The sequence below is a fragment of the Serinus canaria genome, chromosome 12 (genome assembly GCF_022539315.1).
Source record: "Serinus canaria isolate serCan28SL12 chromosome 12, serCan2020, whole genome shotgun sequence".
In the NCBI taxonomy this organism is placed as follows: Eukaryota; Metazoa; Chordata; class Aves; order Passeriformes; family Fringillidae; genus Serinus; species Serinus canaria.
The window spans coordinates 10,898,674-10,913,337 of NC_066326.1; the positions used below are offsets into that span (position 1 = coordinate 10,898,674).

General features: G+C 51.5%; 1 protein-coding gene across 1 annotated transcript in view; it reads left to right on the plus strand.

Moving 5' to 3' along the window:
• The first annotated feature begins 1,794 nt into the window (after positions 1-1,794).
• PODXL2 (podocalyxin like 2) overlaps positions 1,795-14,664 on the plus strand; it is a 32,383-nt gene continuing 19,513 nt past the window's right edge. Inside the window, exons 1-2 of the mRNA XM_050979500.1 lie at positions 1,795-1,877; positions 11,985-12,278. Coding sequence (XP_050835457.1) covers positions 1,829-1,877; positions 11,985-12,278 — 343 coding nt within the window. The 5' untranslated portion in view covers positions 1,795-1,828. The remainder of the gene's footprint in view (positions 1,878-11,984; positions 12,279-14,664) is intronic.

Consider the following 14,664-nt stretch of genomic DNA (forward strand, 5'->3'; position numbering starts at 1 on the left):
AGGGGTTGAAGTGTGGGGAGCTGGCACAAGCTGGCACGTGTTCCCTCACAACTGCTGTGGTATTGCAGGAGCTCTTGAGCCTTGTTTCTTGGGCACCTGTCTGACAAAGCCCTTGCTTGAGTCATTACTGTAATGTTATGCCCTGAGGCCACTAAAGATGTGTTTAATTTGAAATTTAGTGTAATTGGAGCAGTTGGTCTTGTTGCTGTAGTAATGATTTTCAGCAGAATATTCAGCATGTTCCTTTTCTGTGCTATCCACCACAACTGCTCCACAACTGCTGCAATACAGATTTATTTTCTTTTAATAGAGCACACAGCAGTTTGCACAGAAGGGCATGAAAGAGGGGACATCAGCTGAATTAGTATCAATGTGACAGTCTTGGATATGGTGGTGACACACCATGGAATGGTTTTCTCTGCAGGTGTCAAAGCATCTGTCCCTGCTAGGGCAGAGGCTCCAACACAGCCTCAGAAACAGATGCAACACCCCAAGCCTCAGGATGCAATGAGTGATAAAAGAACTGACAAGAAGAGATGCTCTGCTGGATCTCCTACTAAGAAGCAATGAGAGGCTCGTTGGGGCTGTGAAGGTCAAAGGCAGCCTTGGCTGCAGTGACCATGAAATGGTGGAGTTCAGGATCCCTACACAAAACTGGGAAGAGCTCCATATCTGCAAATCTTTATCTGGCTGATAAGCCAGAGAGTCAAGGTTCCATCCAGAGGGACCTCGTCAGGCTGGAGCAGTAAGCTGACAGGAACCTCCTGCAGTCAAGCAAGACTTTCAAAGGGCTGCACCTGGGGAGGAACAATCTCATGCCCAGAATATGCTGGGGACATCCAGCTGGGAACCAGCTTGGCAGGAAAGGACCTGGAGGTTGTGGCAACACCACATAAAATGTGAGCCAGAGATGTGCCTTTACCATAAAAGTACTGATGGTATCCAGGGCCACATTTCCTTCCAGTGGTGCCGAGTAACAGGGCAAGAGGCAATGGGCACAAACCGAAACACTGGAGGTTCTTTCTGAACATCAGGAAACACATATTACTGTGAGGGTGAGCAGCGGCACAAGCTGCCCAAAGAAAGTGTGGGGTCTCCAAGGTCGGGGATACTCAAAAACTATCTGGTCATGGTCCTAGGAAACTGGCTGTAGGTGACCCACCTGACCAGGGGCTCGACCAGATGGCCTCCAGAGGTGGGGAAACGAATTTGCCCAGCGGGAGAAGTTTTTCCAGGCGATGAAGTGAGGTGTGAGCTGAGGGGCGAGGGAGATGCGGTGGCTCCGTTAGCCGCGGATAGCTAAAGAGAGGTCAGCAGGCAGATGCGGAGGATCTCTGGTTTGGGGGCCGTCGCTGCCCCGGTGTTGCGGTGGGCGGGGAGCTGCGCTCCCGGGGGCTCTGCCCGTGCTGTCGGCGGGGCCCGGCGCATTCCCGCTGCCCGCGGCGGGGGCTGATCACCCGCGCCCGGCGCAAGCAGCCGCGCCGCCGGCACTCGTTGTGGGCACCGGGGCCGACGTGCGGGGACAGCGGCCGGGGGGCGCCGGCCGGGTGGGCGGTGGCTCCGCAGCCCGAAATTAGGAGCAAAGGAGGGCTGCGCTCCGCCCCCGCCCCGCCGCTCGGTCCGCGCAGCCGGCGGGCAGTGCGGACCCCCCTGCCGGCTCCCCGCCCCCGGAGCGGCGGCGGCGGCGGGAGGAGGCGGCGCCGGGCGGCGGGATGCGGAGCGGGGCAGGGCGGCGGGCGGGCGCGGCGGCGAGGGGCAGAGCCCGGCGGGCGGCGGGGCGGCCCCGCTCCCCGTGAAGAGGCGGTGCGGCAGGGCAGCGGCCGCCGCCATGCAGCCCTTGCACCGGGCCCCGGCGTTGCTGCTGCTTCTGGCCGCCGGTGAGTGAGGCTGGCGCGGCGGGAGGCGCTGCCATCCCTACGGGCTGGGCGGCGGGCGGGTGTCCATCCCCTCCGCGGGCATCGGGACCCCCGTCGGGAGGCGGGTCTGCTCACCCCCCACCCCGGGGAACAGCGGTGCGTCGCGGCTCCAATGCCCCGGGGCGCCGGGACCTCTGCAGCGGGCTGGTCTCCATCACCCCGCCGTTCCCCGCAGGCACCACTAACCCCGGGTACCGGGGCTTGCGGCGGCTCCCATCTCCCACCCCGGAGCTCCCCTGTGTGCCTGGCACTGCCCCCCACCCGGGCATCAGAGCCCTCTGGGGCAGCCGCTGTCTGCCCCGGGGCTTGGCAGGGGCCCCCTGCGTTCCCAGCACGGTGGGCTGGATGCACGTGGGTTGCTCTCCCGGCTCTCCCGCCCGGAGATGGAGCACCCAGCACGGGACCCGCGGGCACCGGCGGCGGGGGGCGGGCGGTCGCGGTTCGGCCCGGCCGGGGCGGTCTCGGCTGCAGCAGCGCTGCCCCACACCGCTCGTTTGGGTGTCGGTGGCTTCGTCTGGCGTCGTGGTGGTTTTGCGAACTACCGTGAAACTGATACAAAGAACGGGCCGCCACGAATTTGCTCCACGATTCCCCAAGAGCCTTCTCTTGAAATCTGGAGGAGAGGTAGGGTGCCAGGAAAAGGCAGTTAAGTGCAGAAATAATTATACTCGGAATGGTTATGAAGGCTCTGCTTCTATTTTTAAATAGTCTGGGGAAATTTCCCAACAAAGGGATCCCCCAAAGACCCATGAGGCTGAGATTGTCTTCTTCCTCCCTAATCCATCCCTTTGTACAGAAATCTGGTTAGTGTGGAACAGGAGTTCTGAACGGGGACATTTGAAGTGTGGGGGAGTCTTTGTCTTGAGTCATTCTGACAGGGAAGGAAGGGCTGACTTACCAACCAGTCACTGTCTTCCAGCACGACCAAGCTGTGATACAGTGACATCCAGTCCCCTGGCACATCTCCTTTATTACCCCAATCTCCTGAAAATATTCATGGGGGAATGTGTCATCTGTAGAGCTGCTCTGTCTATGGGCTGTTAGTCTCTGTCATCTGAGGCTCCTGAAAGAGAAGAGATAAAGCCTTTTAGGTTTGCAAACAATAGTGAGCTTAAAGAGCAAAATGGATCTGAAAACCTGTTGGGGTTTTGTGCCAATACTCTATGGCACAGAAGCAATAAGTCTTTCTGGAGCTGAGGAGGGAGCCAGTTCTGTGGTTTCCTCCAGGCAGGTTGTCCACACTAAGGGAATAGCTTGGGCACAGCTGGCAAAGGTTCTTCAGCCATGTCTCAGCAGGAAACCCCTGTGCCCAAATTCTGCCAAACCTCTGCCTCCTCCAGGGAAGAGTGTAAAAGGGGAGGGGGATGGAGCTGCCACAATCCCATTTTGCCAATCTGCCAGCAAGGGTTGACCCCATCCCCATAGCTGGAAAGCTATGTTTGCTCTGCACAGGAAGGAGAGGGACCTCATGGTGGTTTGAAAATGTGGCAGCCAAAAGGACCACCACTGGTACTGCTGTGCTGGGGGGAGGATATGCTTCCTATTCTGCTGAGGTTGCTGGAAACTTTCTAGTAGTGTTGTCCAGCTGGTGGTGATATGGAGGATTTGGGTGCTTGGCTTTCCCTGTGATCCTCTCTGCTGTCCTAGCAGGGAGAGGCACGGGGGTGGGAGGTGAGGAGCAGCTCCCAGGGACAGCTCAATTCCTAATCTCGTGAAATTTGTAATCCTGGTGGGCTGTGGCACTCGGTTGGCCGGGTGTCTCCAGACCAGTGGGCTCCTACCCAGCTGGGAGGTCAGAAGTGGAGGTGCAGACTGCTGGGAATTTGTACCTCAGGCTCTCTTCTGGGTAGTAGCTTTGCTCAGTGGTTCAGGATCAGTTCCAGTCTGAAATAATTCAGTGCACTCTGGCCTCACTTCTCCAGCAGCACAGGACAGGAACAATTAATACCTGAGAGGGAGCTGGGTTGACTGTGTGCAGTTCCCCACATGTTTCCCTGGGCTGGGAGCCTCCATAGACCTGCAGGATGTGCTGAAATGGGACTTGTGCCTCATCAGGGTCCCATCAGACTGCACAAGTCTGTTGGCAGAGTTTGGAAACATCTCTCCAGGCTCTAGGGTATCTGAGCCCCTTTGGTTTTGCAAGTAGAAAAATGATGCAGGGGGCGAAGGAAGGAATTGGTCTCCTTCCTCTTTTTGTCTCCCCGGGTGGTTGTCTGCATGTGGGCTGTTTAAGGGCTTTTTTTTTTTTCTTTCTGCCTGCTTAGAAGATGTCTTGTTAGCATTGTGTGAACAAGCCAGAGACGAGGGAGTATAGATCAGGATGAATGAAAATTCCCTGTAGTCAGTTTTTCCTTGGCCGCCTCGCTGCCATAAGGAAATGTTCATTTAATTACAGGCATCAGGGGTAGAAATAACCACATTAAGCCCTCAAGGGGAAGCTGCTGGCGACGAGCTGCAGATCAGAGTGCACAGAAGTTTTCCCACTCGCTCTGCCTGGGAAGAAGCTGTGGCATTGTGTGGGTACCTGGGTGAGCAGCAGCACGGACAGCCCCGCTGCAGGGCTGGGGCAGAGGGGCTGCAGGAAGGTGCACCACAGCTCCCAGCTGGTGCTTGGGTGAACTGGCTCCTCATTCTTGCTGGCTGTTTGTGGAAACCAGGGCACCACTGAAACACGTAATCCCAAAAGAATGGAGAGAGGCTATTTGTCAGCCACACGAGCACAGCCTGCACCCAGGCCAAGAAAACACGTGTGTTGGTTTATTCAGAGGGCCAGGGATGCTGGCAAGGAAGGTGCACCCTGCTGGGGCTCAGATCAGCCCCTCGCTGTCCCTGTGCCTGGTGAAGCCCTGTTGTGGTTACCAGGCTTTGGATGTACATTCTTGGTTGGGGTCAATTTGTTAGTGCTTGGAAACCAGCTTTGCAGCCCTCCCTCTATATGCCAACTGCAGCCATGGCTCCTCTTGTCCTGCCTGGTGTTGTGAAGGTAGTCAGAACCCTTATATGTGCCTTGGACCACCAGACCTTTGCATGAGGTTTTTTTTTGCCTAGGATAGCTGAGGCTGTTTGAAGAGTGGAGCCTCTTGGGGATGCAGTGTGTGGTGGGGTGGTTGTCATTGCTCTGCTGCAGGGGCTGGAGTGGAGTGTTTTCTGCTCAGGGTTATGCCAGGGGATTTGAGGACCTTTTGGCATGTAAAAGGTTTCAGTTATATTTTGATAGGTGACCATTTGTCAAGGCAAGTCCCTCAGGCACCTGAGGTATTGCTTGCTCTGCCTGGGCAGGAAGGCTTTGCAGAAGAAGCAGGCAAGTGCCTTTATTGGGTGTGCTGGAAATCAGAGTGAGCATTGTGGGGTACATAGTCCAGGCTGGGACAGAGTGAGAAGGGGAAGCACAGGCCAGGTGGGTCAGATGAAATGCTTTGGGCCTGTGAGAGGGCAAAGAAGTCTGTGGGCTCTGGTTTTTCTCTTAGATCAGTGGCTTTCATCCTGTAGTCTGTCAACCCCTGGGGGCCTGTTTGAAGAGGCCTATGAAAGATAACTGAAGAAAGAAAATTCACTTCTACTGTGTAGAACTGCCTACCCAATGCTGTTTTCCCAGGGGCTGCATCTCCCCTGGCCCCTAGCTGGGAGCTGCCATTGTCAATAGCAGGAATCGAGGAGAGCAGACATGGTGGCAGCAGAGGAGGGAGGTGTGAAGGCTACGAGACAATCCAGGGAGGGAGTGAAGGCAAACAGTCTGGGAGACTGCAGCCAAGTGAGATTGTGGCTCCAGGCGTGAATGGTTGAGCAGAGGGGGGAGGACAGGCCAGCATGTTGAAGTGTCTCCTTCTTGCATGGAGACTCTATGTGTGAATGGGTGGAGGTGTTTAGAGCAGTCTGGATGTTACAGATCCTAAGGACAGGAGACCTGACACATCTTGGATTGGGATGAGGATGCCCAGCACCCCTGGACACCAGGTGCCAGTGCTGACAAAGGGCACATCTGCAATTATCTGCAAAAGCAGGTGCATGCCCTGGCAGTGCCTTGCTGTTTCCCATGGGTGTACCTGGCCCTGTCTGCCATGGATATTCTCTGCTGAAATGCCAAGGGAGCAGATGTTGGCAGCTCTTTGTGAGGTGGTACCCACCCAGTACGTGCTGACACGCACTCCCTGCAGCTGGGTGGAGCTGGAGCTCTCATTATGCTTGCTGTAAGGAGCTGTAAAAGCTTAAAGATGCTGGCACAACATCCTCCAAAGAGCTGTCCCATTGCAAGGGCTTCTTCCATTGTGCCTTGTTGCTCTTCTTGGTGTAGGTAGATAAGTATGTGCTCCCTGCAGGCCAAGTGCTTTTCCTATTGCTTTCTAAAACATGCTGGAGACATAGGAAGGTGCATGGTTTTAGAGGGACACTCACTAAGGGACCTGGTTGCTGGCAGTACCAGAGGAGGATGGCAGTCTGATCTTGTTTTCTGAAGCCCTAATTGGAAATGATCTCTGAGATTAGGGCCATGGCTGGGTGTGTAAGTAGTCTAATGAAGTGTGGGAGAGAACAAATAAGGCTGTGTGGGAGCTGCAGAGGGAGAGTTCTCTTAGCTGGTGTGTCCCAGAACAGCTGTGGTCTGTAACTCTGAATGAGCACCAAAATAACTTGGTTTCATACACAGTCATCCCATGTGCTTCTCTCTGCAAGGCTGTTGAGGGTTTGGAGTGCAGAGGCTCCAGGTGACTGTGTGGGAATCAGCTTGGACATCCCTCAGTTAAACAGCATTTCCGCTTCTTCCTCCACTGGCCATGGTTGGGATCCCTTTTTGTTATTTAAATTACCCCGGATTTTGTTATGTTCTGGAAGTGGTTTGAGCCCTGACCGTTCTGCCTTGGGGCCTCTCTTCTCTCTGCCCTTGGCCCTTGCTCCCCAGCCTTTCCAGGCACAGTGGTCTGGGGGAGGGAATATCCCTGGCAGATGCTTCCCTCATCTGGTCATTGTGTTTCTGTCCTAAGTGATTATCAGTAAATGACCCATTCCTGACCCAGCTCTCCTAGGAAATAACATTGTTGGGTAGCTCCTGGGTGTGGGGTGGGCTTGAAAGGAAGGTCAACGGTAGCAGGGCCAGATGGACATTCTTGTGGCTGCTTCCTTGGTAGTACCACCACACTCTGACCTCCCTCCCTGGGCAAGTGTGCTTGGGTGGGGTGTGCAGGCTCTGCTAGCTGGTGGTGACAGGTAAGTCAGAGTGTGCCCCAGGCAAATGTTCTTCTCTTCAGCAGCCTGATCCTGCCCCCATGGCACTGTGGTGTAGCCACAACACTCAGGAAGCAGGGGTAAAACCAACCTTCTGTTGGGTAAACTGAAGAGCACACCAGCCCCTCTACAGATCAGGCTGGTGTGGTGATGTCTTAAGGGATGATTGTGTCTTTCCTTGGAGAGAAATTGAGGCTTTCTTGTTACTAATTAAAAAGCAAAAAAAAAAATTAAAGGCTTTTTGACACAGTCACAGCTTCAACAGCTAGATTTCATTTCATCTCCCCAAATCCCTCTTCTCATTTCAGCTGGACACAAAAATTACTTATTTCCTCTTTAATTTCTAGTCCTGTTCAATAGGCCAGTTGGGAGCTTTTAAATAGCTGCCCTGTCCCATGGAGAGGTGACTTGCTTTGTGGCAAAGGGATGAAGTGATTTTTGGTCAGCCAATGTAGAAAACACTTTGGGGTTCTTTTAGAATTATTTAGAATTGTGAAACTGCTGTTATTCACAGCACTTTGTGAGAAAGATGGCAGATAGTCTTTCTTCAGGTTTTTTTTTTTCTGTTGTTGAGTGAAACTCCGTCATCTCCTTGTCTGGGGCTGTTGTGTTGAACCCTCTGCTGAGCTGAACAGAGCGAGCTTCACCACTTTGACTCAGAACTGTTTTCTGAGGGTCGGTGGGGTCAGCACTAGCAAACTCTTTTCATCTGTATCCTCCTGGCTGGCTTTTTTTCAGTGGCCTCAGAAAGGTAGCACTGCAGCATTATTCCCTGCCGTTGGAATTGCCACTCTGCTCCTCACAGAGGTGCATTGGCTCCCCACGTCACCTCGGTGGGTGCTGGCAGCAGGACGGCGCAGCCTGTGCAGGAGCTCCCATCCCGCCTTTGTTCCCTCTCCCCTCTCCATCTACCTCTCCCACTTTCGCTGCTTTCTGGCCCCTCCTCTGTCTGCTCTGGGAGGGTTTTTCCTCCCGTGCTCTAAGCCCTGCTGTTTCCCCAAAGGCTGGCTGCCCTTTTTAGCATGCAGAGCCTCGTCTCCTCCAGGTTACGCAGAGGTGCCGCAAAAATAGAAATGAGAGACAAATGCCCCATTGAAGCAGCTGGTGAGCCCTGGCTCCGTTCCCTGCTCCCTCCCATCTACAGTTGCAGGTCTTTATTCATTTGGTTCTTTATTCTTATCACTTGATCTGCATTTTAGAATACAAAATCGGGAGGCTGATGGCTGGTAGAAGTTGTCTAATCCCCGTTACCCGTTACCCGTCCTGGGAGGAAAATGGCCTGCAAGTGAGGTCTTGGGCATTAGATTTCCTTTCTCAGCTGTGCTCCCCTGCCTCCCAGCTCAGCTCGTGCTTTGATTCTTTCTTTGCCTTGGAGTTGACAGCTGCATGGAGCTCCTTTATGAGAAGCTTGAAAGAGAGGGGGAAGATGGCAAATCTTCCTGCTGCTTTTTGGCACCCCAAGCCTTTGGGTTTTTGCTGCTGGTGCAGAAGGTGTGAATGAAGTGGTGTCAGGCTGGTGTCTGGAGAGGTACTGATTTGTACCCTGGCGTGGTGATTCTCTAAGCCCTGGGGCATTCAGGCTGGTGCTGGCACAGAGGGTTCCCCCAGACCAGTCTCTGCATCCCATGCCTGTAGATCAGACCCCACAGTGTTACTCACATCCACCCCAGGGACACAACACCTGTCTTGCTCAGGCTGTGCATGACTCATTCTTAGGGATGAGGTGGTGTAGTTTTATCTTGGGCTGAGGAAAGCAGCCCAGTAAACCAGATAATGCAGCTTAGGGGGTTTTAACTGAGTAAACACTTCAGAGTTAAAGGAGGGTAAACAAATTCCCAGCATCTGAGCTTCCCACATGGATGGAAATAGCTCTCTGGATTACCAGGTTCACCTGCCATGAGATGTGTCTTGTACATGAGGTGGGGTGGGCTCTGGCTGAGCTCTGTAGGCAGCCCTAACAGAGTGCAGCTGGTGGAAAAGAGGTTTGAGGCAGTGTAAATGCTGGCACAGAGGTGCAGAGGTGAGATTTTACCTTGCTGCTGGGGAGACCCAGGATGTGCTTTGTAGTGTGGCTGGAAAGCTGAGGTGCCACATCAGCCATGTCTCTGTGAATGGGAGTCAGGGGAAACTGAGACGTTGGGGTGGATAAAGAGCTTGCTCAGGATCCAGGCAGTCAGCTGCAGTCACATATAAACCAAATATTCCATGTGGCCTTGGGCCTGCCATGGTCTCTTCCTATCCTGCTCTCCTTTGCTGGATTACTTTGAGAATAATGTTTCTTTTCTCCTCCTTGCTGTTCCCTGTCATGTTTGCTTAAGCTGCAAGCTCCTCAAGACAAGTGCTCTCTCTGGTGCTCCATCAGTGGTGCAGGTGTTGTCTGTCAGCTGGGGAAGCTCACAGTGCAGCCTGCTGAGCACCCCAGAACCAGCACGGGGCTGTCCTGGCCAGACCTTCCTGGGTCTGTGCTCACACACAAGGAGTGTTCAGGCTCTTGATTCCAGCTGTGGACTTCACTGTTCATGCATGGCTCGGGAGTTGGCACATCCCTAGAGATGCCCTGAGGTGTTTTGGTTGGCTCTGTGGTGATGCAGTAGCTTCCTTCCCCTCTGATACTCTGCCTCTTTTGCCATTCTCTTTTTGCTGCTGCTCAGGCCTCAGCTGATCTTGCCTTGGATGAGTAGGGCAAAATAAACAAGATTGAGAAGTGCTGAAGCCTGGCCCAAGTGTGAATGCAAAAGGGTAGCCAATATTTGATTTAGATGAGTTCAGAGAATAGTGGAGGAAGGTGGAGAGGGTCAGAGCAGGCAGAAGACTTAAGAAATGCATTTCTGGCTTCCAGTATTCCCAGGACAGGTTTGGTAATCTTTTGTCAGGTGGGCAGTGACTTCCAAACTTTCTGTGCCAACTTGCCAATGTTTTCAATGAACTCACCAGGGCCAACCCATGTGCCATTGCCCCATAGCTCATCGTAGCACTTACCCTGGTTTGGATTTGTGCTCCGGGGATGTGGATTTGTAGGGCACAGTGGTGGGTAGCATCATCAGGAGGTTGCCTTGTCTGTGCCCTTGCCTGAAGGCAGTTCAGCTCTGCTTAAATCATTTCAGGCCTTGAGTATCCAGATCTGTGTGCAGCTCCCAGGCGATGTCTCAGCAGTGCTTTGTAAAATCTCTGTTTCTAATACTTCACTGCTCTGCAAGGATTTTCACATCTGCATTCCAGTGATATCTCAGAGCTGTTCCTAATACAGGAGTTTCTGCTCTTAAGACATTTCTGATGGATGTTTTCCCAGCTTGTATCAGAAATGTTTTGTGCTAGTTCTCAAGGGGCTTATCACTTTATGCTATTTCTTTTCATAATATTTCTGTTATTCCTATTCTCAAGATCACCTGGCTGTACCTGTAGTTTTTCTGTGCAGCGAGGATGTCTCCTTGCTTTGTGTCCTTGGCTAATTTCATTATCACCTTCCTACTTTTTGTTGCAAGGTCACTTAGGAAAATGTGATAGAACAGCAGATCCAAAGACAAACCATGAGGAATTTCACTAGTAGCCTCCCTCCAGCACAAGCTCTGTAATTTTTTTGTATAGCCAATGCCTTACAGTTTTTCCTGCTAATAGGTGTCTTTTCTTGTGTCTCTTGCAATTCCTCATCAGGCACTGTATCAGATGTTTGACTGAAGTCCAGATGGATTAGAGCTGCTGCATTTCTGTTGTCTAGAAAATCAGTTATCAAAGAAAAATGCCAAATTAGTCTTCATTTCAGCTTCTTCAATTAGTTCAGTTCAGTGACTACTTCATTAACAATTGAGGAACTGAGTCTGAGCTGAGAAAGCAAGAAAACTTGTCCTTTTTCCTTCTAATCTATGAATAAAAATCAGCTGTGAGAGGATGAGATCTTTTAGTTTTGATGTGCTGATTGACAGAGGGCTTCAAAGCAAATGGTTCAGTTCACCCAGATTAGTTACTTCACTTGCTTAACAAAACCGTTTTAAATATAAAACAGCTTTTGGTAATTTTATTTTTTCCTTATGCCTCCATATTTATAATGGTATTTAGTAGCTGAATAAAGCCAAGTCCCAGGTGCTGTTTTCTTGCATTTTGATTGGAGTTCAATATGCATGTGAATGTACCTTGACACAAATCACAATTAAAGTCTCATCTAGGAATCAAGAAGTGTCAGTCAATCCTTCTAATAGTTCAAATGGAAATAATAAGAGTGTAATGTTGATAGAAAAGTGCAAAATGCAGCTTGCTCTCCTGCTTAATGTTCAGTGGATGTTTGCTTTTTGTCACAATATAATTGTTACCTGTAATGGTCAGCCCTTCCTTATGAAAACCAGCAATGTGAGTGCACTGAAGTTCAAACAAAAAACCAGATTTTCACCCTACAGATTTAAAACATGATTAATACTGGTTGTAAATAATATTGGTGAGAATCAGTCTCCTGCATATAATATAGCTGTAGATCAGGACAGTCTGATGGAAACTGCCATTGTTTTCACAAGGCCAGAGTTTCATGGCTGAACTAAATGACATTCCACCTCCTCTCCAGGATGGGTGATTAACAAGGAACCTCATCCTTTAACAGAGGCAAAAACAGCTCAGAGAGCGTGAATCATCACCCCAGAAAGAGGTGCCCCATGCTGGATGATTGCTTGGCACTGACTCCTCCTGGATGTGAATGCCACTCTGCATGCTTGTGGATGTTTCCCAAAATACCCTAATTTTCCTCATCAGCTGAGAGCACAGCCCATCTTCAGGGCAGGTTGGTTTGCCAGGAATAGGCTTCAAGGGGAAGGCAAGCCCAGTGGGTGTCCTTCCTCTCTCTGATGTGTGTTTTCTGTCATTACCCAGGGACCTTGTGCCTCTGCCTTGCCTCCTCGGAGGACCCAACTGCCGATGGCCTCACATCAACTTCCCTGCTGGAATTTGCTATGATGTCCCACCTGGAGGCCATGAATTCCCATGAGCAAACCAGAGCAGAGGCTGCAGAGCCAGATCTTGCCCCCGGCTCCCTGCATGCTGCTCCAGGGTCAGGCTTTGCCAGTGAGGAGAATGAGGAGTCCAAGATCTTGCAGCCTCCACAGTACTTTTGGGAAGATGGGGGAGAGCTCAACGACTCCAGCCTGGACTTGGGACCAGCAACAGGTAAGTTCTTTTTACCCCATTGTTCCTCACACTCTGCAAGGACTCTGAGGATGTGGAAGGATGCAGGGATCTATCTTCCTGCTTTGACACAACTCTTGCTAAGAGGGCCTGAGATTAAATGTCAGCTCTATTTTCTCACCTCAGTGCCTGATGTGTCCCCAATGAACCCTGAGCAAGCACAGGCTTTAGAAACCAAGTTACAGCTGAGCTTTTTATTCCTGAGCTGCTATGAGCTGGGAAAAGCACTGCCTCCATCTAGTTTCCCATTGCCTCATGCCCTCCTTTCACTTTCTCCCCTTTATGCTCTCTTCTCTCTTGTTTTTTTCTGTTGCTGTCTATTAAGCACAACTTTAAGGTCTCAAGAGCCCAACTGAGATCAAGGCCATCTTAGTGTTTGAGTCAGAACTGAGTTCCCTGGGTCAAATTCTGGTTCCTCACTCTGTGACTTCAGTGGGGACTTGGTCCAAGAGAAAATATCAGGTTTTGTCCCTTGGGCAGCTGTCCTGTTGCCTACCCTGTCCTGCTGCTTCCTGAGAGTTCATGACCAAAATGGCTTCCATTGGCATTTGAGTTTGCTTTCCTCTCTGGAGTGTTTTTCTGAGACCACTGAGTCCCCTCAGTAGTCTCTCCCCAAGCCCCTCATTGGCTTTGAGATGCTCTCATAGAGAGGGATGGGAGGAAGGAGGAGGTGCATTGCAGGGTTTCCAGTAGCTTAGGAGATTATTTCACATGCTCCTGCTCTTAAGTGTCATGTGGGGCATGTATTAAGTGTTACCCAAGGGCCAGGCTTCAGCCTTATCCCTCCTCCCTTATGCAGTATCGCTCTCAGCACATCTGACTGAGGTCTGCAATTAGAAAGCACAAGTCTTGTTTTATCTCCTCTCCTATTTCTGTGACCTTAAAAAACACCTGTGCTGACACAGGGCTGAGAGCTGCCACAGAGCTGTGGCTTGGGTTGCCCACTGGGGCACAGCACACGCTATGTGGGGCAAGGGCCATCCCGGCTTAGGTCTCCAAAGCCCTTTGCTCACTGACTGTGCTGCTAAACCTGTCTGGCTGTGCTCTGGCTGCCCTGGGGCACTTGCAGGCCTGGCCGTGGGGCAGCTGTGCTGTGCAGCGATGCTGGGGGTGGATGGGGCCGTTGGGATGGCACCATTTTTGGGATGGTGCTGTTGGGATGGGGCCATTGGGAAGGCACTGTTAGGATGTGCTCTTGGGAAGGCACCATTTTTGGGATGTGCCATTGGGAAGGCACTGTTGGGATGTGCTCTTGGGAAGGCACCGTCTTTGGGATGTGCCGTTGGGATGGCGCCGTTCCTGCCGCGCATCCCTGGGACGCTCTCCGGCTCAGCTGCTCTCGCGCGCTGGCAGCGCTCAGCGACGCTTTTCTTGGTGTGCCAGCAGGCACCTGCATGTCCTCACAGATCGGGACGTGACTTGGAGAACAGCGTGTGCTTGTGCATTGAGGGAGAGATGACTGGTACTGAACCCAGCCTTGCCTCTTGCACGTGCCTCGCCCCATTTGCATGCGGAACACGCCGCTCTCTCCTTCCGTTCTCGCCTGCAGTTCTTTCCTCCAGGAGCAGATGTGCTCTTTCAGCTGTCCTTTATGCATACCCTGCCCTATCCGCTGCCCGGCTAACCACTGCTCTGCTTCCAAGTGCTGTTTCTTCCCCTGACAGTTGCTGTGTCCAGAGCTCATGTCTCAATGGCATTTCAGAACCTTGGTTAATAGAACAGTTTGAATTATTCAAGAGCTGGGAGCACATTTCTACTTAAAATTTAATTAGAAACCTGCCGTGTGTCATTTTACAATAAAGGATATTGTAATAGCATCCCTAAATTGGGCAGTCTTCTCCTGTCATGCAAAGCCTCTGTATGAGAGATGCACCCAACCGATGGAACTTACATGCTGCATGTGTGACAGATGCCATGTGATACGTTGTGGATCTGTGTGATGACATCTGTTAGGTTATTTTCAATGTATAAACCCATTAAACAGTTTTAGACAGCTGTGTTTAAGTAAAAAAAGTTTGTAGTGTAAGTTTTCCTTATGTGAGATTTCATTCAGTGAAGTGTAGCCCAGCATAGTTGGTAGCTCTGTCCCAGGCACACACTGGAAACACTGCATCAATCAAGGCACAGAACAGGATTGTTGTATTCCTAAAGAGAAAAAATTACCTGCTATGAAAGGAGACCTGTGCTGGCTTCTTTTTGTCTTTATACAAAGATATTGGGCCTGAACTGGTCCAGGTACAGGATCTTGCAGATAGGCCATATCTCCTGCTATTCAAAAGCTGAATTAGTTATCTCCATCTCTTGTCTTTTTTATGTCTGTCTGAACTCTGTGTGGGGAGACTGCCCTGCCTTTGTGTGACTTCAAGGC